The sequence below is a fragment of the Cupressus sempervirens genome, chromosome 4 (genome assembly GCF_028749045.1).
Source record: "Cupressus sempervirens isolate cs-2001-9-10 chromosome 4, ASM2874904v1, whole genome shotgun sequence".
NCBI lineage: Eukaryota > Viridiplantae > Streptophyta > Pinopsida > Cupressales > Cupressaceae > Cupressus > Cupressus sempervirens.
In genome coordinates, this window is record NC_143121.1 from 339,988,441 (window position 1) to 340,011,919 (window position 23,479).

The following is a 23,479-nucleotide window of genomic DNA, read 5'->3' on the forward strand; positions in this document are numbered from 1 at the left end:
ATTTAGAATAGTAACAGTAAAACATTCCATCCTAACATGAATGGCTTCTATTTTTCACTCATTAAGCAAAGAAAATTTGTGCATGAACCTATCGAGTCTGTACTCCATCTGAATGAATTTGACATCTTGCTCTTCCTCTCTCTTTAGCTCTTCATTGATTGTATCCTTTTGAATCTGCTTGTCCACAAGCAAAAGATTAAGCTTTAGTAAGGTAAAAAAATTAATCTTTTAAGCGTGAAAACTATCAAATAAATGATGAATTTGTAGAGGAAATACCTTGATATTGTAAGATTAGGCACCTTGATGATAAAAATGTAGTAGTTGAGGTGATGGTTTTTGTGTTGTGAATGTATGTGCAAGTTGAGGCATTAAGATGCTTCTATAGTTTATTGGCAAACCACAACACCTATTGTACAGTGTTCATTAGACGATCCATTACTTCTCAAACCCTACAACAATGTCCAATATGGAGATCTTTAAGAAAATAATGAGAACTAAATAACAAATGATATTAACTAAAAATTCTATAAACAAAAAGGTGGGCTGAAAACAAGAAACATTACCTTTAGCCCATATGTAAGGATGAAGTGTTGATCACTTACCAAAATGAAATAATTGCTACCAAATCAAATTGAAGGCAAAAAATTCTTATTTACAAAATCGATGAGGATGAAGGATTTAAGTGGAGCATAACCATCACTTTCCATGTTGCAGTTTTCTTCTTTGTTAGAAATGAATCGATTAGTCAACTATAAAGTAGAAAAGATTAGTTACAACATTGCTTCACTTACGGTGTCTTTTCAGTTACCTCTGCCTGCATGAAATTTAGGAATAGCTCTAGCTGCATGAAACATACAATAGGTTATTAAAATCAAAATTTAATGACATATTAAAATGGAGTAAACACACACTATTAAATGAATGTCAATTTTTTTTCAAATGCCAAATTGTTTACAACCAAAGTTGCTTCCATTGTAGAAGCCTCCCGACTTAATAATTTAGATTGTTATTTATTTATTAAACTACATAGATATGTAGAAATAAAAGAATAATCTAAGAATAAAAATATAATAAAAATTAAGAATAATTATATTTAATATAAAAAAATTAAAAAGACAATTAAAGAATATTTTCCTTACGTTAAAAAAATCTCTAGAACATAAAGTTTTAGCTTGACTTCTAACTTTTTGTCACGAAAAGAAAATATCAATTTCACTCTAAGAAAACCAAAAAAAAAAAAACTTTTAATAATCTTCCGACTTCCTCAAGAGACCAAATGCCTATTGAAATGTTTATTTCCATCTTAACTAGGCTGAAAATTAATATTTTTATTATAATGATAAGATTTGAAAGCCTCTCGGTTTTGAAGCTTGTATTTTGCACAACACGAAAGGGATCGAATCTCTCTCACTAGTTTACATTACAGCAAGGTTTTGGCGAGATATCCAATCAATTTCAGTGTTGTTTTCAAAGATCATTGTATTTTAGCATTTGTATGGAGTCCAAGATGGGCCATTTATGGAATCCTGTCGCCACGGAAACGTTGTTAAATATATGTTGGATTTACCCCTCCATAGTAAACGGCAAGATTCTGTCGACGAAAACATGCCTTGTTAAATATATGTTGGATCTCCTGATTTTCCTGTAAATGAGCAGCAATGGCAGAGAAATATGATCAGACATCTGTTTACACTAAACCGCAACATTCTCGTGATTTTTCTGTCACTGAGCACAAGGCAAAGACAGCAATGGTTGAGATCATTCCACTGTCTGGTTATAGAAATACTAAGTGTCCGCGAATCTACAAGAACGAGCAGACGGGGTTAAGTTTAATTTCAGGGCAGTTTCACGATTTTTCATCGCGGCCACCTTATGATGTTTCAGCGGCGCTGTCATGTGAGGAAATCGTGAGACTCGCTGGTGCACGGTATCTAGGAGGCGGAATTGAGTCTCGCTTTGTCAACCCTTCTCTCGGAACTGAAGATCAGCAGGGCCTGGAATTGGTTCATCTTCTTTACACTTCTGCGGAGTGTATAAGCCACAAACAATATGATCAGGCGGCGAGGCTTCTGAGGCAATGTCGTAACTTCTCTTCGCAGTGGGGAAACACTGTTCAGAGGTTCTGTTATTATTTCTGCCAGGCGCTGCTGGAAAGAATCGAACGCCAGACTTGTGCGGAGTTAAGTTATCCTCTAAAGCCGCCCCTCAATTTCGCCAACAAATTCAATAGCGGTTATAACAGAGCCGAATTCAATCAGGTGCTTGATTTCTACTGCAGATTTCTGCCCTATGTGAAACTGGTGCAGTTAACGTCTGTGCAGGCAATCTTAGACACCGTGGGAAACTCCAGAAGAATTCATGTGATAGATCTGGAGATTCGGAATGGCTGCCAATGGTCAGTGCTTATGCAGAGCCTTGCCTTAAAACGTTCTTCCTACCCTATTGAGCTTTTGAGGATCACAGCAATTGGAATGGATGAAGATGACCTGAAAGATAGCGGAAGAAGACTTCATGAGCTCGCTGGGTTCTTGGAAATCCCGTTTTCGTACAGAATGGTGCAGATCGAGAGTATGGAGGAGATTCACGAAGGCATGTTCAATGTTAAACCTGGTGAGGCTGTTGCAGTGTTCGCTCACTCTGTTCTCCATAGGCTTTTGTATAACGGGAGCCTTCTGGAGAATGTTGTTTATGTTATAAAGAGATTGAAACCCCGGATAATGGTGATTATAGAAGTTGAGGCTGATACCAACTCTCCTTCTTTCGATAAGCGTTTCGTTGATGTGCTTTTCTTTAGCAGCGCTGCTTTTGATTGCTGGGATGTGGTCATTCCAGATAGACTTGATCCTCGAAGGGTCAACTTTGAGGAAATGGTCTTGGGAAGCCAGCTAAGGAATATTATTGCTTGTGAGGGGATTGAAAGGAGAGTTGGACATGTTAAAATTGATGTGTGGAGAAGTTTTTTCAAACACATGGGATTGAGGGAGATGAGCTTTAGTTATCAAGCTTGGTATCAGGCAAGGTTACTGTTGAAAGAATTTCCTAATACAGAGTGCTATAGTCTTGAGGCCAACGGGGATGCCCTCATAACTGGGTGGAAAAATACCCCAATATCTGCAACATCCTTATGGACCTGTGGATGAATGTGTTTGCGTAAATGCTTGGTCAGTCTGTTCTGCATTATAGCTTCTACAATTTACTTTTCTCTTATGTTTTTTTCCTTTTTCTTTTTTCTGGTTTTCTCCCAATGCTGGTACAATTATTGTAGTGGTTTGCAATAAAATATAGCATCGCTCAAGTGTGTAGCAATTATTGTAGTGGTTTTAAAACCTCATATGTGTAGCAATCTAAGTCATCGCTCAAGTAAGTTCAGGGGCATTAATCTTGGAACATTTTACTGAACTAACTTCTTTTATATTTTTGTGTTTGGTGGATTATACATGTTGTTATTATTATTATTAGTTATTAAATGAAATCATATTAATCACTTGGTTGTTTTGTTATTTTTACTATTTACATTATAGAATTATATAATCAAAGTGACTTAATCATTTGTTCATCTTGTTATAATTAGTAACACTTATTGATTGTTAAAGCGTTAATAGCTTACAACACAAATGTACAATTTCAAAGTAATGTATTTGCAAATGGAGAAGAATGGGAAGTGTTTTTAAGCAATGGTTCCATGTGGAGAGTAGGAAACATCATGTCTGGCTCTTTACCGTTCACTGGTCATTGGTGTGGGTCCAAATCATGACAAGAGGCATTAGGAAAAGTAATCTGGTCATGTACATTTGGGTGCAGATTTAGAGGACAAAAATATTGGGATTCCTTGTTCCAAGTGAGGGGCTTTGTGGACTTGTGAATTATGCTTTATGTTGACCTTTTTCTTGGAGGAGATGAAGCTTCTTCACATCACATTGGGAGTTAAAAAGATGATTTACTCCTCTCAAATGTTTTGTGAGAAATATTAATACAACTCTAAAACTCACAACCCTAAACCTAAAAATTTGCTCGGCACAAACTATTACCGAGTGGCAGTTTTGCTCGGTAAATATTAAGAAACTAAGTGGCAGGAGAGGTTACCGAGTGAGCTCGGTAAATGAAGAGCAAGCAACTCGGTAGCCAAAGGATGCCAAGTGAGCTCGGTAGTGTGGATGCTGAGTGAACTCAGTAGCCACAGGAGGGTGAAGCTCAGTAGAAGAAGGCACTGAGTGAACTCAGTAGCCACTGCAGAGAATGTCTTCTACCAAAGACAATACCAAGTGCAGACTTATGACGTGAATATTTTCACCATTAAAACCAGAGATCCAAAGCTTGTAATACTCAACAATAAACTTATCAAATGTAATAAACAAAGGGAAGAGTAATGGATTCAAGTATGCTTGTTTTCTTTACTATTAAACTTGATTAAACCATTACAAAATCTGGGAGCATTCAGCTTCAACCAGAAAATCCTAAAATAACCCTAAACTTCAAACTGAAAAAACTTCAAATTGAAAAAACTTCAAATTGAAAAACCTTCAAACTTTAAACTTCAAACTTATAGTTGTAATGGTTGCATACTACAATGCCTGGAGCAATCACTATTTCAACAGGTTAAATCAAACAAATAATAAACTTACAGAGTGACCAGAGAAGAAACATGTGCAACTACAGGCACAAAATAAACTTCCTTTTCTCTGCACTCTGATGACTGAATCTGTTGATCACTTCTCTTCTCTCTGCAACTCTCTGATCTGCCCTTCTTTTCCTTCACTCTGATGTCTCTCTGTCTTATGGTCAAATGGAATAGAACATTCCTTTTGTCTTCTACCAAAAATGTTTTCCCCCTCATTTGTGAATTTGAAAAACTCACCTGCCCGTAATAATTTTTTTGAATATTCAAGGGTGGTAGGTGGGCGTTTAGCTCCAGGGACAAACAACAACCGCATTAAATATTTCAACACTCTCCCTTTGTCCTGAGCCAAACAAACAAGGATCACTGCTGATCCAAATCAACTACACCAAGACTTTCTCTTAGGTGTACAAAAATTCCAATCCCTAATGACTTGGTAAAAATGTCTGCTAGCTGCTGCTCAGACTTACAAAATTCCATTTTGATATCCCCATTCTCCACCAACTCTCTAATGAAGTGATATCTGATTTCAATATGCTTGCTTCTCCCATGGAAGACTGGATTCTTGGACAATGCAATAGATGAGATGTTGTCACAATAAAGTGTTGTTCCATCCTCTTGCCTTTCATTTAAGTCTGTCAAGATCCTCCTTAGCCAAATTGCTTGACATGCTGCTGTATTTGCTACTATGTATTCAGCCTCTACTGTAGATTGAGGAACAATAGGTTGCTTTTTGGATGCCCATGAAATTGCACTCGATCCCATATAAAACATTTATCTGGAAGTGCTCTTCCTTTCATCTATACTTCTAGCCCAATCACTATCTGTGTAACCCACCAACTTGAAATCATCATTTTTAGTATACAAAATTTCAAATCCCTTGGTACCTTTCACATACCTTAGGATCCTCTTTCCTACTTGTCAATGAGAATCCTTTAGTGTTTCCATAAATCTGAAAATTAGACTTACTGCATGCATTAGGTCTGGCTGAGTTGCAGTTAAGTACATTAGACTTCCAACCATACTCTTGTATAGTGTTGGATCCACTCTCTTGCTAGAGTCTTCTTTGCTCAACTTTATACCTACTACTGTTGGTGTGGGGGCTGCCTTACTGTTCTGCATTTTAAATCTCTCCAAGATCTGACTTGCATATTTTTCTTGAGAGATGAAGATGCCATCATGCATTTCTTTTACTTCTATGCCTAGAAAGTATTTCAAAAGATCTAGGTGTGTCATTTCAAATTCATTTTTCATGGCCTCTTTGAACTCACCAATTAGAGTCTTTTCATTACGAGTAAAAATTAAATCATCTACATACAAGACAACAATCAACACATTTCCATTTTTTGCCTTGATGTAGAGAGTAGGCTCACCATTGCTTTTGCTAAAGGCATTGCTCATCAAATATGAGTCAATCCTACTATACCATACCCTTGGAGCTTGCTTGAGCCCATAAAGAGCTCTCTTCAATCTATATACTTTGTGTTCTTTACTTGCAACTTCATAACTAGGTGGTTGCTCCACATATACTTTTTCTTTCAATATACCATTTAGGAAGGCGGACTTCACATCCATTTGATATACCTTCCATTTGTGCTAAGCTGCAATTGCTATGACAGCACACACGAATTCCATTCTTGCAACCGAGGCATATGTCTTATCATAATCTCTACCATACTGCTATTTGTAGCCCTTGACTACCAGCCTTGTCTTATGCCTATCAATTTTGCCTTCAGCATTGCATTTGGTCTTGTAGACCCATTTCAATCCAATTACTTGCTTCTTGTGAGGCAAATTGTCTCATTCATATCTATAACATCTATCTCCTCATCCATGGCCTTACACCATTTCTTCTCCTTAATAGCTTCTTCAAAAAATATTGGATCACTATGAGAAAATAATGCAAAATTAACACTCTCATCATAATCTTCATACCTTTCATCTTGGTATATTTCCCTAAGACTCTTGGTCTTTCTTGGTAACAAGGAGGAGAGTGTGGGATTAGAATCTTCGATGTTGCTGCTAGGCACTGACACTCAGTCATGCCTAGAGGAGCTTGGTAATGACTGAGGTTGCTTGCCTTTTCTTCTATCTGCTCCTTCTTCTTGCTGTTTGTTAGCATCCTCTTCACTTATAATTGGCACTTTACTTGAAGTGCTTGGTGACTCATCAGTTGGACCATACCAAGACTGATTTTCAAGAAATTTCACATCTCTTGAAAGAGTCATCTTGTTATTCAATGGGTCATACAATCTGTATGCCTTTGATTCTAAGCTATACCTTGTGAAGATGCACTTCACTCCTTTGTCATCTAATTTTTGCCTTTTCTCTTTAGGCACATGTGCATATGCAACACATCCAAACACCCTTAGGTGTTCAACTATCCATCTTCCTCGTGACCATGCTTCCATTGGAATTCTATTACGGACTGCCTTTGTAGGACACCTATTAATTAGGTAAACTGTTGTTGCCACAGCCTCTCCCAAAAATTCAGTTGGAAGAACTTTCTCTTTCATCATGCTCCTTGCCATTTCAACAATGGTCTTGTTCTTTCTTCTAGCCACTCCATTTTGCTGTGGTGTATAGCTAGCTATGAGCTCTTTCTTTATGCCATGTTTCTTGCAAAAATTTACAAAATAATTGGAGGTATACTCCCCTCCTCTATCTAATCTTAGGACTTTGATATAGTGTCCACGTTCTCTTTTAGCCTGGGCTTTAAATTCTACAAATTTATCAAATGCTTCAGATTTATTCTTTAAGAAATACACCCATGTCCTATGACTGAAATCATCTATAAACGTCATAAAATAAGTACTCCCTCCAATGAAAGTAACTTGCATAGGACCGACTAGGTCAGTATGCACTAACTCTAATGGATATCTAGCCCTCCTAGAATTTCCAGAATTAAAGGGAAGCCTATGTTGTTTACCCAAAATACAAGCTTCACACTTGTCACATGAATTTTCTATGTGTGGAAAACCTTCTACCATTCTTTTATTTGACAATAAATTTAAAGTAGCATAGCCAAGATGACCATATCTGAGGTTCCATAACTGTAAGGGGTTTTCAATCACACTCCTTAGAGCTGATTGTGTGGAAGGTGCAGCACCAACTTGAGATGAGAAACATGTCTCTATCTTCAAGGGAAACATTTTGTTCTTTGTCATTTGAACTGCTGCAAGTAAATTCTTGCTCCCATCCTTTTCTTGAATGATACACCTGTCATTCTTGTCATTCTCCATCAGCACTTTGTATACATTTTGAATGAGCTGACCAATGCTCATCAAATTGTGCTTCATACCAAGGGTGAAATACACATTTTGTATTTCCTTCTTCTCACCTTTCTTGGTGCGGACCATAATAGATCTTTTGCCCACAACTGGTAGGGTTCCTTTGTTACCTATTTTAATCTCTGATTTGAAACTCTTGTTAATGAATGAAAACAAGATTTCATTACCACTCATGTGGTTGCTACATCCACTGTCAATGTACCAAACCTCAGGGCTTCCTTCTTCACCAACATTACACATGATAAAGGCAGTGGCATTCTTTCCACTTTCTATGTTCACATCCGCCACATTTTCTTGTCCTGACTGATCATTTTGTGTCTTCCAACATTCACTTGAATAATGACCATATTTATGATAGTAGTATCATTCTACATTACTTCTATTTGAGTTGTAATTTTTGTTACCTCCTCTTGAAGTATTTTGTGAGCTACTTGCTCCATCTGCTCTTCCTGAGCTTTTTGCTACAGCATTTTTTTGTCCACCATTACCTTGGCCTCTGCCTCTGGAGTTTCTGCCTGAGCCATTTCTTCCTCTCTCCCTTCCTCTTGGATTTGACTAAGCCTTGAATTCTTGCTCTTGGGAAGTAGAAGATATAGATCTATTGATCCTATGCTCATGGGTTTGAAGTGTACCCATTAAATCATCCATTGTCAAAACAGTGAGGTCTTTTGCCTCTTCTATGGTCATGACCAAATTGTCATATTTATGAGGTAAAATCCTCAATATCTTCTCCACTATCCTCTACTCTTGATAGTCTTCTCCATTTGACTTTAGTTGGTTAATCACATTTGAGGTCCTTGAAATGAAGTCTGAAACTGATTCATTTTCCTTCATCTGAAGGTTCTCAAACTCCCTCCTTATGTTCTATAGCTTTACTTTGTGGACTTTATCAGTCCCCTTGAAGTTTGTCTCAAGGATATCCCATGCTTCCTTTGCATAATTTGCTGTTGCAGTCTTTGGAAAAACTGTCTTTGTCATTGCTACCTTAATAAGACTTAATGCCTTGGCATCTTTCCTCCTTGACTCTTTCAAATGAGTCTTTTGTCCAATTGTGAGGACAACATACTGAGCTGGGTCTGTCACATCATTGAATCCATTAACCACAAAATCCCACAAATCATTAGCAACCATAATGGTTCTCATTTTCTTTGCCCATGTATCATAATTTTGTCCATTGAATGATGGTGGCTGCTGACATATCTTTCTTGCATCTCCTGCCATGATAAATATCTCAGAAAAAACTTTTCCCTAACTCACTATGGATGTGGGGCCTCAAAGCTCTGATACCATGTGAGAAATATTAATACAACTTCAAAACTCACAACCCTAAACCTAAAAATTTTCTCAGCCCAAACTATTATTGAGTAGCAGTTTTGCTTGGTAAACATTAAGAAATCAAGTGGCAGGAGAGGTTACCAAGTGAGCTCGGTAAATGAAGAGCAAGCAACTCGGTAGCCAAAGGATGCCGAGTGAGCTCGGTAGTGTGGATGCCAAGTGAACTTGGTAGCCTTAGGAGGGTGAAGCTTGGTAGAAGAAGGCACCGAGTGAATTCAGTAGCCACTATAGAGAATGTCTTCTACCAAAGACAATACCGAGTGCAGACTTATGACATGAATATTTTCACCATTAAAACTAGAGATCCAAAGCTTGAAATACTATACAATAAACTTATCAAATGCAATAAACAAAGGGAAGAGTAATGGATTCAAGTATGCCTGTTTTCTTTACTATTCAACTTGATTAATCCATTACAAATTTTGGGAGCAGTTGACTTCAACCAGAAAACCCTAAAATAACCCTAAACTTCAAACTGAAAAAATTTCAAACTTTAAACTTCAAACTTACAGCTCTAATGGCTACATACTACAATGCCTAGAGAAATCACTGCTTCAATAGGTCAAATCAAACAAATAATAAACTTACAGAGTGACCAGAGAAGAAACATGTGCAACTGCAGGCACAAAATGAACTTTCTTTTCTCTGCACTCTGACGACTGGATCTGCTGATCACTTCTCTTCTCTCTGCAACTCTCTGATCTGCTTTTCTTTTCCTTCACTCTGATGTCTCTCTATCTTATGGTCAAATGGAATAGAACATTCCTTTTGTTTTCTACCAAAAATGTTTTCCCCCTCATTTGTGAATTTGAAAAACTCACTTGCTTGTAATAAATTTTCTGAACATTTAGGGGTGGTAGGTGGGCGTTTGGCTCCAGGGAAAAACAACAACTACATTAAATATTCCAACATATTTGGCCTCTACACCTAAAATGAAGATTTCCTCTTCGGGGCCATCTACGGTTAGGTCAGTTGTGTAATGTCCCCAATCTTGTTGGGCTGGGATGTTTGGACAATTACAAAACCCTCTCTTCGTGTAGGTTTGAATGCCCTCATGCATCATCGTCTTTACAAGAATCTCATATAATCTCTCATTGTTTTCCTCATACATATATCTTTAGTACATGTTCAGTATATATTTCTCAATATAAATCTGTTATACTTTTCATGGATCTTACCCTACTTTCTTTTCTAACTTCTCTAACTTCATCCTTTTGTGATGCACACAATACTTTCCCTATCTTCCTCACTTATAGTGATGCTTTTGTAGGTTAATATATTTGCGGACCAAGGTTCATTACTTATCTGTATTTTGGCCCCCACTTCTATGATAGCCATAATGAACTGTTTAGAACAATCATTTGCTATGTTTCTATGTTTTCTCTTGATCCCCCTTATTTCAATGTATATGAACATTTTCTAACAAACTGAAAAGGTTGATTTCTATGAGACGCACCCTCTTCACAGTCCTTGTAAAATGCACATTAGTCTATTTGCTGCGATTACAACTGGTCATTGTCATCTGTGATGGTCGCATTAATTTTATAACACATACGGTGTTGATTGTTTCTATTTATCACGTCGATCTCATATTTTGATGATTGAATTTTGAGTAGATTCTTCCTTCATTGGTGTAGTTTGAATTTTCTCTTCTTTCTACGTCCCAACTCAAATGATCATTCCCGTAACAGAGATCATATATTAGAGACTGAATGGATGTCTATTTATGTCCCTGTGTCATTTCAGTGATGACATATGATTTGCTAACTAAATTAATAAAAATTCAAAGGTTCTTTTAGTTTATTATTTTTTATGAAGTCTATAGATTAAACATCACACACTAAGACTTGATTTTTATATCAAAAGTGTTATATAGTCAAAATTGACTTATTTTCTTAAACTTAATTTCTACATTAGTATATGATTTTAAAGGATGACATAGAATAATTTGTATTTATTCTTTATTCTAATACTTTCTTCTTTCCCCTTCTCCTCCTTGAACTTTTAAAATTGGATCTCTTACCCAATATATATTATTTTATTTTTGGTCCTTTTGCCTCCGTTTATTATCTGCAACGAATCTTCATAGATTAGAGTCCGGATATCATAATTATCTGTTGTTAACGATTACACTAGCCAGCAGCCCGGGTATTTGGTCGAGTTAGCTATCATATGGTGCGATTAGCCTTCATAGGCAGTGATGAGACTCTCAAGTTACTGTCCTTCTTTCTCTATTTATTCCTTCTGCAATCACTTCTTTCTCGTTTGATGATTCCAAATGTGTATGCTGCGTTGGTATATATATTTACTTTTGTATGATGGAATAATTATAATACACTGCTACGCATTGCATGTCTCCTTACCCAACGAATATCCACTGTATGTGCTTTCATGTCCGGTGTATGTAAGATAGAGTGCCTTTTTATATGGTGGGATGTCACTGCACAGTCACATCACCAAAAGAAACGTTCTATAGCATTGCCCCTTCCTATGCCTCTCTAATTCATTAATTCGTTCTTGAGATATGCATGTTGGATCTCTGTAATGCACACTACATACTATGGAACATTCATGTATTCAAAATATTATTAGCAATTGCACTTCAACAAGGTGTAATGGGTACTTCCATAATAAGATATAATCTTAAAAATGATAGTATACGGCAAAAAAAAAAAAAAATATTGTCATAGAATTCAAATTCATTCTTTTTCAATAAGATAAATTCTAAAGTTCAATATTCAAAATTTAAATGTACCTAAAGCTATCCCCTTTCAATAAAAAAAAATTCAAATCATAAATTCTTAATTCATTCCTAAAGGTCCAGTATACACCTATAAAAATAATTTACCAACTCACACATTAGAGCTTTTCAAATTAACTTCCTATAAATGTTCAAAAACAATATCAAAGCAATCAAAATATTGAAAATGATTTATTCATTATTTTATTTTTTAAATTATGTTTTTAATTTGAAGTGTTATTTCAAATATGACATGTTTAAAATTAGAGTTAAATTTATATGATAGAGATGGCACAATACACTATAAACTAATAATAATAATAGGTCTAAATATATACACTGTAATAAAAAAATAGTATTATACTAGATTATATATATATATATATATATATATATATATATATATAACGCCGAGAGTAATCATTCTCAAGGCGTCTATTTTCATTTAATCCCAAGGTTATTTTAATCACAGTTGGAATTTATGAAAATGAAAATAGGCGCCTTGATATATATATATATATATATATATATATATATATATATATATATATAAAAGCTAGTGACAATCGCAGCGCAAGAGGGAAAGTATTTTTAATTTTTTTTTCTATTTTTTAAAGGTTAGTGCCAAATTATTTATTTCTTTTTAAATACAATTGTATAAACTTACTATAAAATTGTAATAGTGTAAACTTACTACAAAATTATTCTTGAACATTTTATTTTTTAATTCTATATATGGTGTTTATTTTCATCAGTTTAGTTTAGTTTTATTTTAAGCATATTGTTATGTAAAATGTTATATTGAAGAGTAGAGTTATAGTTAGGATTAGGATTAGAATTAGAGTTAGGGTTGGCATTAAGATTTAAATTAGGGTTAGTGTTAGGGTTAGAGCTATTGTTAGGGTTTGAGTTATGGATAAGGTTAGAGTTATGGTCAGGAATAGAGTTACACTTAGAGTCAGGGTTAGCATTAGGGTTAGGGCTAGGGTTATTTTTAGGATTACAGATCTTGTTAGGGTTAAAGTTAGGGTTAGGTTTAGAATTAGAGTTAGAGTTAATGTTAGGATTAGGGTTAGAATTAGGGTTACAAATATAGTTAGGGTTAGAATTAGAGTTAGGGTTAGGGTTAAGTTAAGGGAAAGGGTAAGAATAAGGGTTTAGGTTACAAATATAGTTAGGGTTAGGATTAGAATTAGAGTTAGGGTTTGAGTTAGAGATAGAGTTAGAATTGGAGCTCGAATGAGAGCTAGAGTTAGAGTTGAAATTAGGGTTATAATTAGGTTTAAAATTAGGATTAGGGTTAGGGTTAAAATTAGATTTATAGTTAGAGTTAGAGAAAGGGGTAGAGAAAGGGTTAGTTTTAGGGTGATGGTTAAGGTTAGGTTTATATTTAGAGTTAGGGTTGTATGTAGAGTTACATCAAGGTTAAGGTTAGGGTAAGGGTTTGAGTCGGGGTTAAGGTTAGGGTTAGGGTTAGGGCTATGGTTTTTGTCTAGATTAAAGTAAGGGTTAAGGTTAGGGTTAGAGTTTTGAGTCAGGGTTAAGGTTAGAGTTAGGGTTAGGTTATGGTTTTAGTGAAGGTTAAACTAAGGATTAGGGTTAGGATTAGAGTCTAATTATGGTAGAGTTAGATTTATAGTTAGAGTTATATTTAGGGTTAGAGTTAGGGGTAGGATTATGGTTAGGATTAGGGTTAGTGTTAGGATTAGAGTTATGGTTAAGGTTAGGATTGGAATTAGGGTTAGGGTTAGAGATAGCCATAGAGAAAGGGTTAGGGTTAAGTTTAGGATTAAAATATGAGTTAGCCTAGTTAGGGTTATAGTTTGAGTTAGGGGTAGATAGAGCATAGGAATTATGGTTAGGATTAGGGTTAGATTTAGGGTTTGAGTTTGAGTCAGGGTTTTAGTTATAGTTAGGGTTAGAGTTTTGAGTTAGGGTTAAGGTTGAGTTAGGGTTACCATTACAATTAGGGTTGAAGTCCAATTACGGTAGAGTAAGATTTAGGGGTACAATTAGAGGTAGGGGTAGGGTTATAGTTGTAGTTAGGTTTAGTGTTGGAGTTAGAGAAATGGTTAGGCTTAAGGTTATTGTTAGGGTTACATTTATATATAGAGTTGGGTATAATATTAAAGTCCAATTATGGTAGAGTTAGATTAAGAGTTAGAGTTAGGGGTAGGGTTAGGGTTTAGGTTAGAGTTAGTATTAGAATTAGAGTTAGAGTTAGGTTAGGATTAGAGTTAGGGTTAGGGTTAGCGTTAGAGATAGGTGTAAAGAAATGGTTAGGATCAGGGTTAGGGTTAAGGTTAGGATAATAGTTAGGGCTAGGTTAGAGTCTAATTATGGTAGAGTTAGATTTAGGGTTAAAGTTAGGGGTAGGGTTAGGGTTAAGGTTAGGGTTAGGGTTAGGGTTAGGGTTAGAGATAGGGGTAAAGAAATGGTTAGGATGAGGGTTAGGGTTAGGCTTAATATTAGGATCATAGTTAGGATTAGAGATAGGGGTAGAGAAAGGGTTAGGGTTAGGGTTAGGGTTAGGGTCAGGGTTAGGTTTAGTATTAGAATATAAGAGTTAGCATAAAATATATTTGAATAAAAGAGTTAGCAATATAATATAAGAAAAATGGCAGCATTGCCTTCCATTATATTAGAATATAAGAGTTAACATAAACTATAACCCTAACCCTAAGTCAAACTCTTTTATATTTGAATAAAAGAGTTTGTGTTAGGGTTAGGGTTATAGTTTGAGTGAGGGGTAGAAAAGTATTAGAATTAAGGTTAGGATTAGGGTTAGGTTTAGGGTTTGAGTTAGGGTTAGGGTTAGACTTTTGAGTCAAGGTAAAGGTTAGGGTTATAGTTAGGGTTAAAGTCCAATTATGATAGAGTTATATTTAGGGTTACAGTTAGAGATAGGGAAAGGGTTACGGTTACAGCTAGGGTTAGAGTTAGAGAAAGGATTAGTCTTAGGGGTAGGGTTAGGGTTAGGTTTATATATAGAGTTAGCATCAGGGTTAAGGTTAGCATAAGGGTTTGAGTCAAGGTTAAGGTTAGGGTTAAGGTTAGGGTTAGGGTTAGAGTCTAGAATTATGGTAGAGTTAGATTTATGATTAGAGTTAGGCATAGGGGTAGGGTTAATGTTAGTGTTGGGATTAAAGTTAGGGTTAAGGTTAGGGTTAGGGTTAGGGTTAGGGTTAGGGTTAGGGTTAGGTTTAGGGTTAGATTATGAGTTAGGGTTAGAGTTTGAGTTAGGGTTATAGTTTGAGTTAGGGGTAGATAGAGCATTAGAATTAGGGTTAGGTTTAGGGTTTGAGTTAGTGTTAGAGTTAGAGTTAGAGTTAGAGTTAGAGTTAGAGTTAGAGTTAGGGTTAGGATTAGGGTTGGAGATACAAATAGATTTAATGTTACAGTTAGGGTTTGAGTTAGGGTTAAGGTAAAAGATATGATTAGATTTAGGGTTATAGTTAGGGTTAGGGTTAGGGTTAGAGTAATGGTTAGGGTTAGGGTTAGGGTTAGAGTTAGAGTGAGGGGTTAGAATAAGGTTTAGGGTCAGAGTTAGGTTTAGGGTTAGAATTAGAATAACAGTTAGGATTAACATTTGGATTAGAATTAGCGTTAGGTTTAGGAGTAGAATTAGAGTTAGGGTTAGGGTTAGGGTTAAGGTTAGAATAATGGTTAAGGTTAGGGTTAGAGTTACGTTTAAGGTTAAAGATATGGTTACATTTAGGGTTAGAGTTAAGTTTAGGATTAGGGTTAGGGTTAGGGTAAGGGTTATATATCAAGTTTGGGTTAGGGTTAGAATAATGGTTAGGGTTAAGATAAGAATAATAGTTAGGGTTAGGGTTAAGGTTAAAGATATGCTTACATTTAGGGTTATAGTTAGGGTTAGGACTAGGGTTAGGGGTAGGGTTAGTATAATGGTTAAGGTTAGGGTAACATGTAGGGTTAGAGTTAGAGTGAGGGTTAGAATAAGGTTTAGGGTTAGATTTAGAGTTATAATCCAAATGAGGGTTAGGGTTATGGGTAAAATTAGAGTTAGATTTAGGGTTAGAATTAGAATTAGGGTTAGCCTTAGGGTTAGAATAATGTTGAGGGTTAGGGTTAGGGTTAGGGTTAAGGTTAAAATATGGTTACGTTTAGGGTTATAGTTAGGTTTAGGATTAGGGTCAGGGTTAATGTTAATGTTATATATGGGGTTTGGGTTAGGTTTAGGAATGAAAGGTCAATTTTTAGCTTACGATTAGATATAGGGTTAGAAATTTAATTAGAAACACATCTAGATTTAATGATAATGATTAGTGTTATGCTAACTTGTTATTGTTACACTTAATGTTTTTGATAAAGGAGGTAGGCAAAGGGCCTTAAACCAAAGTTGCAAATAAAGTTAGTGTTAGTGTTGTGTTTAGGGTTAGAGTTAGGGTTAGAACTAGAGTTAGAACTTTAGAGTTAGAGTTAGAGTTAGAGTTGGAGTTGGAGTTAGAGTTAGAGTGAAGGTTAGAATAAAGTTTAGGGTTAGAGTTAGAGTGAAGGTTAGAATTAAAGTTTAGGATTAGAGTTAGGGTTAGAATCAGAAAGAGGGTTAGGCTTAGAATTAAGACTAACATTTGGGTTAGAATTAGGGTTAGGGTTAGGAGTAGAATTAGATATAGAGTCAAGGTTAGAGTTAGAGTTATACTTAGGGTTAGGGTTAGGAATAGAGTTTGAATAATGGTTAGGGTTAGATTTAGCATTAAGGTTAAAGATATGCTTATATTTAGGGTTTTAGTTAGGTTTAGGGTTAGGTTAGGGTTAGGGTTAGAGTTAGGTTTAAGGTCAAAGATATGCTTACATTCAAGGTTAGAGTTAGGATTAGGATTAGGGTTAAGGTTAGGGGTAAGGTTAGTCTTAGGATTATAGATGGGGTTTGGGTTAAGGTTAGGAATACAAGGTCAATGTTTGACTTATGATTAGATATAGGGTTAGAAATTTAGTTACAAATACATCTAGATTTAATGATAATGATTATTGTTATGTGTATGATTAGAGTTATGGAAATAGATAGAGTTAGGTCACAAATTAGGTTATAATTAGGGATATAAATATGATTACATTACTTAATTATTAGAAACCTTATGATAAGTTCAATATATATACTGCAATGTTTCCATTGTCATATCTTGTTTGAGCATACAAATTTTTTTATTATAATTTATGGTTCTCTTTTGGCTACATTTGTTTTTGCTAGGATTATTTTTATTGGTATGGTTAAGTTTAATCATATTCCCAAGGTGAAGCTTACATGGTTAGGGGTAGTTCTCGTATTATAATCAAATTTAACTTTTTATTGTGACACTTTATATTTTTGATAAAGGAGGTAAGGAGAGGACCACAAACCAAAGTTACAAATAATATTAGTGTTAGGATTATAAAAAACTGGTAAGGGTAGTGCTCGTATTCAAATTATGGCCAATGGTATTTTTACAGTTACACTTAGTGTTAGGGTAACTCTATGTTATACATTGTAATTATTATTTGCATTACATTTTCAAATTATATTAGCATTTATTTTATGATTAATATGGTTTTGGTGAAGAGTTGTATGCAACCTTATGTAAAATTAGATTGAGATTTATTTTATTTTTATTATAATTTAGTGTAATCTAAATGGTCTTTATGATTTGCATTAATCTTACTGCAACATTAATTTGAGGACCCAAATAATGATCATACTAAAATTTACAAATTAGAGAATTAGCATAATGAATTTTAAGCCCAATGAATGTTGCAACCATAAAAAAGTTAAAAAAATAAGGTTGTCAATTTTATTCATCATTAAGTGTGCAAAATAATCTTAATTTTAAATTTATCTAAGCACTTTTATATTTGAGAAATGACATGAAATTAAAAAATATAGAAACATCTTTTTAATATACTTTTTCTTAATTTATAAATTAAATAAATTTATATAGATATTTATAAAAATATGATATTTAAAAATAACAATTTATTTTCAATTCAAAGATACTTTTCTAATATTTTCCTTAAAATGTTTCTAATTACTTACTTTAGAGATGTTTATTCTCAATTTAAATTGAATATAATAAAGATGTTTCTAAAAATAATATAAGAAAATATAAAAATGTTACTATTGTCAATAATTAGAATATTTCTTATTTACTTGAGAGACATTTATTTTCAATTAAAAAAATAGGATGGTTTTATTTTATCTTTATTATTTTGTGATTGAAAATTAAAAAGGTGCTTCTAAAAATAATGCAAGAGAATATAGAAACATTACTATTGTCAATTAGAAAAACAAGATGTTCCATTTATGCTCAATTTTTTATAATTTACTTATAGAATAAATCTCTTATACATTTTTCATACTAAGATTTTTTATAATTTATTAAGAAATGTGATTCTATAAAATTAAGGTGGAAGAATTAATTGAGTAACCAAAATCAAAATTTGTGAAAGCATGCAAATAGTGGATTGTTAATGAATCAAGATTTTTTACTTTCCTGTGAAAAGGAAAAAGATTGAAAATTGGAAATTATTCTCTTTCAAATATGTGTGTCTATTAATTAATGGTAAAGAAATTTTATTCAGTAACCAAAATTGGAGATTGGGAAAGCATGCAGGTAGTAGATTATTAATGGAGATTCCTTCCGAAAAAATGGAATGGAAAAAAGCAGTGATTTTGGAGAATATGAGTACTTAAGTTTGAATTGAAGTTGGATGGTTTGAGGATTGCCATTTCTCTGTCATGGCCATTAAGAATCATAATTAAAATTGCCTCTCAATTTTTTATGGCCATTCATCCTGATGATGTTTTTTCTCTATGTCACTCCTTTGATGGGATCATTCAAAACATAATTATTTATAGAAATGTTTCAAATAAAACTCTCTTTCACCATCAAAGCACTAACCAAACACAACGAAAATGAGAAAAAAACAATTTGAAAAGCAAAGAAAAGTCAAAATCTCAGGCTAAAATATATGCTTAGAAAGAGTGTTAAGCTGAGATCCAGCTTCTCTAAATCTTCACTATTTTCCTTAATCATTTCATGCATCATTTGAGATCGAGATTCAACACTTGTGTTGTGGGTACTGGGTATAGGCTAAGGTTTGACATTGTGCAGTACTCCATTATTTGGTGCTATAGAAATATTCTCACTTCAACAACAACCACCAAAATGGATCCAAATATATGTGAACATGACTATAATAATAGACAATAAACAAAACCAGACATATCCCATGGTGAAGAGAACATAGCGACGAATGTCTGAGTCGACAAAATGTTTGACTTTTCTCAACAAATAAATAGTAATTTTATAATCATGAAAATATAAAATTAAATAAAACTATAGTAAAGTTGTCTAAGCATTTTAATTCTCAATTTTGATTGGCCAATTAATGAAAAAATAGAATGAAGGATCCCATAAATAATTTCACATAAGTGACTAAAGTAGTTTTAAAAATAATAATTGATCAACTCTAAATTATTAAAATAACATTGATTAAATCAAAGTTTGGTAAAACCCTAAAATAATATTTATTTCAAACTAATTACACCACGATGGTAAGGAAAAAAGGAAAATAGATAGCCCTATATCCTTTCCCAAAGAATATCATTATACACATCTGAATTGGTTGTGCGCAAGTGATTTTGTGTTGCTATGAGTTCCCAAAAAGTATGAAAACCAATATTGGTTTAACCAAATCAAAAGAAATAGGAAAGGGGAAAAATTTCTCCATTGTCTCTGCTTTCTAAAATCCCAACCTTCAAAATTAAAAATCCACTGCAGAGGAAGGTAAACAAAAAATGGATTCAGAATTGCCAGATTTTGAAATTGGTCATCTAATCGACATCGGCATGGATGAAAAGTATACCGTACGAGAAACATTCATAGTGGGGAAATATTTGCCCTAAAAGTTGTGGACAAGGACAAACTGTGCGAAGAAGAAACTTCTTCACCGACAAAATAATTGAGCCTACCTTATTCATTCTCTTCCTTACCCTGCAACAGACAATAGCAGCTGCATACTCTTCTTGTCACTATCCGAAAAAACAAGAATCATCACAACAATGCTTCAACACAAAGAGCGGTGATAATTATAGAAAGATCTCCTTACCTGACTCAATGCTATGCATTCAAATTGGCTATAACCTGAATTCCAGACACCTTCTTCAGATCTCCACGAGAAGTAGTGGATTATGGCATGCAAATATGTATAATTTTGAGTGTTAAGGATGCCGTATCCGAGCAAGGGAATCAAGAGAAATTGTAAAACAAAGCAGAAGTCAGATATCTTTGTGTATGTTTGAATATGACAAGGGCAATATATTTAAAGTTTTGGAATGACTTTATGGCTTCCTGCCGTTACAAGATTGACAATCGATTTGCATTCCATCAGTTGGAAAAAGAAAAAGGAAATGCAAACTAAAACGAAACACAAATGCAAATTGAAAATGCATTTATAAAATCATTTTTTATTAAATTAGTATTAACTGCTCCCATTTCTTTTTTATTGACGGAGAATCTATTTAGGCATATTCTTGTGTTGTGATTGTATAGAACGCCTCTCGGCATAATTAAGATTATATTGCACACTTAATGATGAATAATTGATCAACTCTAAATTATTAAAATAATAATTGAGAATAAACATCTCTAAAGTAAGTAATTAGAAATTTTTTAAGGAAAATATTAGAAAAGTATCTTTGTATTGAAAATAAATTGTTATTTTTAAATATCATATTTTTATAAATATCTATATAAATTTATTTAATTTCTAAATTAAGAAAAAGTATATTAAAAAGATGTTTCTATATTTTTAAATTTCATGTCATTTCTCAAATATAAAAGTGCTTAGATAAATTTAAAATTAAGATTATATTGCACACTTAATTATTAAGATTATAGTTTTAAAAATAATAATTGATCAACTCTAAATTATTAAAATAACATTGATTAACTCAAAGTTTGGTAAAACCCTAAAATAATATTTATTTCAAACTAATTACACCATGATGGTAAGGAAAAAAGGAAAAAAGATAGCCCTATATTCTTTCCCAAAGAATATTGTTATACACATCTGAATTGGCTGTGAGCAAGTGATTTTGTGTTGCTATGAGTTCCCAAAAAGTATGAAAACCAATATCAATTTAACCAAATCAAAACCAATAGGAAAGGGAAAAAATTTCTCCATTGTCTCTGCTTTCTAAAATTCCAACCTTCAAAATTAAAAATTTGCTGCAGAGGAAGGTAAACAAAAAATGGATTCAGAATTGCCAGATTTTGAAATAGGTTATCTAATCGGCATCGGCATGAACGAAAAGTATACCGGGCGAGAAACATTGACAGTGGGGAAATATTTGCCTTAAAAGTTGTGGACAAGGACAAACTGTGCGAAGAAGAAACTTCTTCGCTGACGAAATAATTGAGCCTACCTTTATTCTTTCTCTTCCTTGCCCTACAACTTCCTCTGCAATAGGCAATAGTAGCTACATACTCTTCTTGTCAGTATCTGACAAAACAAGAAGCATCATAGCAATGCTTCAACACAAAGAGTAGTGATAATTATAGAAAGGTCTCCTTACCTGACTCAATGCTATGTAGTCGAATTGGCTATAACCTAAACTTCAGACACCTTCTTCAGATCTCCATGGGAAGCAGTGGATTATGGCATGAAAATATGTATAATTTTGGGTGTTAAGGACGCCGTATTCGAGCAAGGGAATCAAGAGAAATTGTAAAACAAAGCAGAAGTCAGATATCTCTTTGTATGTTCGAATATGACAAGGGCAATATATTTAAAGTTTTGGAATGACTTTATGGCTTCCCGCTATTACAAGATTGACAATCGATTTGCATTCCATCGGTTGGAAAAAGAAAAAGAAAACGAAAATTGAAACAAAACACAAATGCAAATTGAAAATGCATTTATAAAATCATTTTTTATTAAATTAGTATGTAACCGCTCCCATTTCTTTTTTATTGACGGAGAATCTATTTTGGCATATTCCTATGCTGTGATTGTATAGAACGCCTCTCGGCATAATTATATATGAAATATAAAGAAATTAAATAATGCATTTTGATAGACATATATTTAAAAAAATATTATGATTTTGATCATTATTTTTATATATCTAATAAATACGTGATCAAATAAGATATATATTAAATTATTTTATAAGCATACTCTTTTATTACATAAAACTAATTTATCGTACAATTTAACATTAATATATTCTTGTATAATTAAATAGTATAATGAAAATTTTCATATATTTATCTATAAAACATAAAGTTTTCACAAATACAATAACAAGAAAATAATGGCATAATAAGGTTAAATCAAAATTAAAACAAAAATTTATAATAATACAAATTGATAAATAAGAAGAAAAAAAAGAAGCAAATCTATTAAAAGATACTATTTTTATTTAAAGTTAATATCTTGCAAAACTAAATTGATACAATAGGATGATAGTAAAATAATTAATATTAGATTATCATACTTTTAGTATGAATGGTTATTTCAATAGAAATATATACCCAAATCATTTCTTCAATTTCAATTATTGTTTTTTGTAGCTTCTAAAATTAACTCTAGGTATGGTAGTAAATGTTAGTGCACAACTTTCTATTTTGTCAAATATCAATCAATACCTTTTGTAGCATTAGGCCTTAGGATAATTTATCTAAGGCTATAGACCATTCAGCTCTTTGGGGATACACAAATTATTGAAACCTTTCTATTTTGCCAATATCAATCATTGTTTTTTACAACATTATGCCCAAGGATTTTTGTGTGGTTAAAATCCAAACCATTGTGAGGGAAATTTTTCTTCAAATCTCTCAATAGGAATCTATAACTAAGCAACATATTCAATGTATCAAGACAAAACTTTGAGTAATTTCAATTTTTAATGTAAGTAGACTATTTAAACTTAAGTCTTATGAAACCACTTCAATCATTACTATGATAGATTGGTCATCTATAGTATATTTGACGGTGTTTGTTATCTTTGAGTCCTAAAGAAAAATAAAGTAATGTTTTCATATTGCACTTGCATTGTCATTGATCAGTTTGCATGTTGAATTCTTGAAATTGATTCATTCTAATTGATTCTCCTGTTGGTTAGAGTAGATTTCTACTTAAGAGTATTTTTTATATCTAGCAATATCTTCTTCAAGAATATAGTATATTTTATTTAAAGAATGCATGTTAGGAAAAATGATTAAATGTAAAATGGATTAGATGATGAGATTTTGAAATTGACTCTGAATATTCTATTAAATGTGATGCAGGAGCATCCAGAGGTATAAGGGCAATCTCGTGTCACCCAAAAAAATGTACTTAGACTTAGTTTCTATTTCATGTCTTTACATTTTTGGATACCCATTTGGCTCAAATAAAGGTTCCAATTCTCATAGTTCAACTATCAGTGTGTTTGAAAATACTGAAAAAATAGGAGCATGTATTTGAGCCATCATTTCGGTAAACTAGAAGGTG

General features: G+C 33.4%; 1 protein-coding gene across 1 annotated transcript; it reads left to right on the forward strand.

The window, feature by feature from the left end:
* Nucleotides 1-1,658: 1,658 nt before the first annotated feature.
* On the forward strand, nucleotides 1,659-3,140 carry LOC149561420 (GRAS family protein RAM1-like). The gene has a single exon (XM_089827812.1). The coding sequence runs from the start codon at nucleotides 1,659-1,661 to the stop codon at nucleotides 3,138-3,140; it is 1,482 nt and encodes a 493-aa protein (XP_089683938.1).
* The last annotated feature ends 20,339 nt before the right edge of the window (nucleotides 3,141-23,479 follow it).

What these genes read in the sequence shown, in the direction of transcription:
- LOC149561420 (XM_089827812.1), top strand. Translation starts at nt 1,659, where the DNA reads ATGGCAGAGAAATATGATCAGACATCTGTTTACACTAAACCGCAACAT.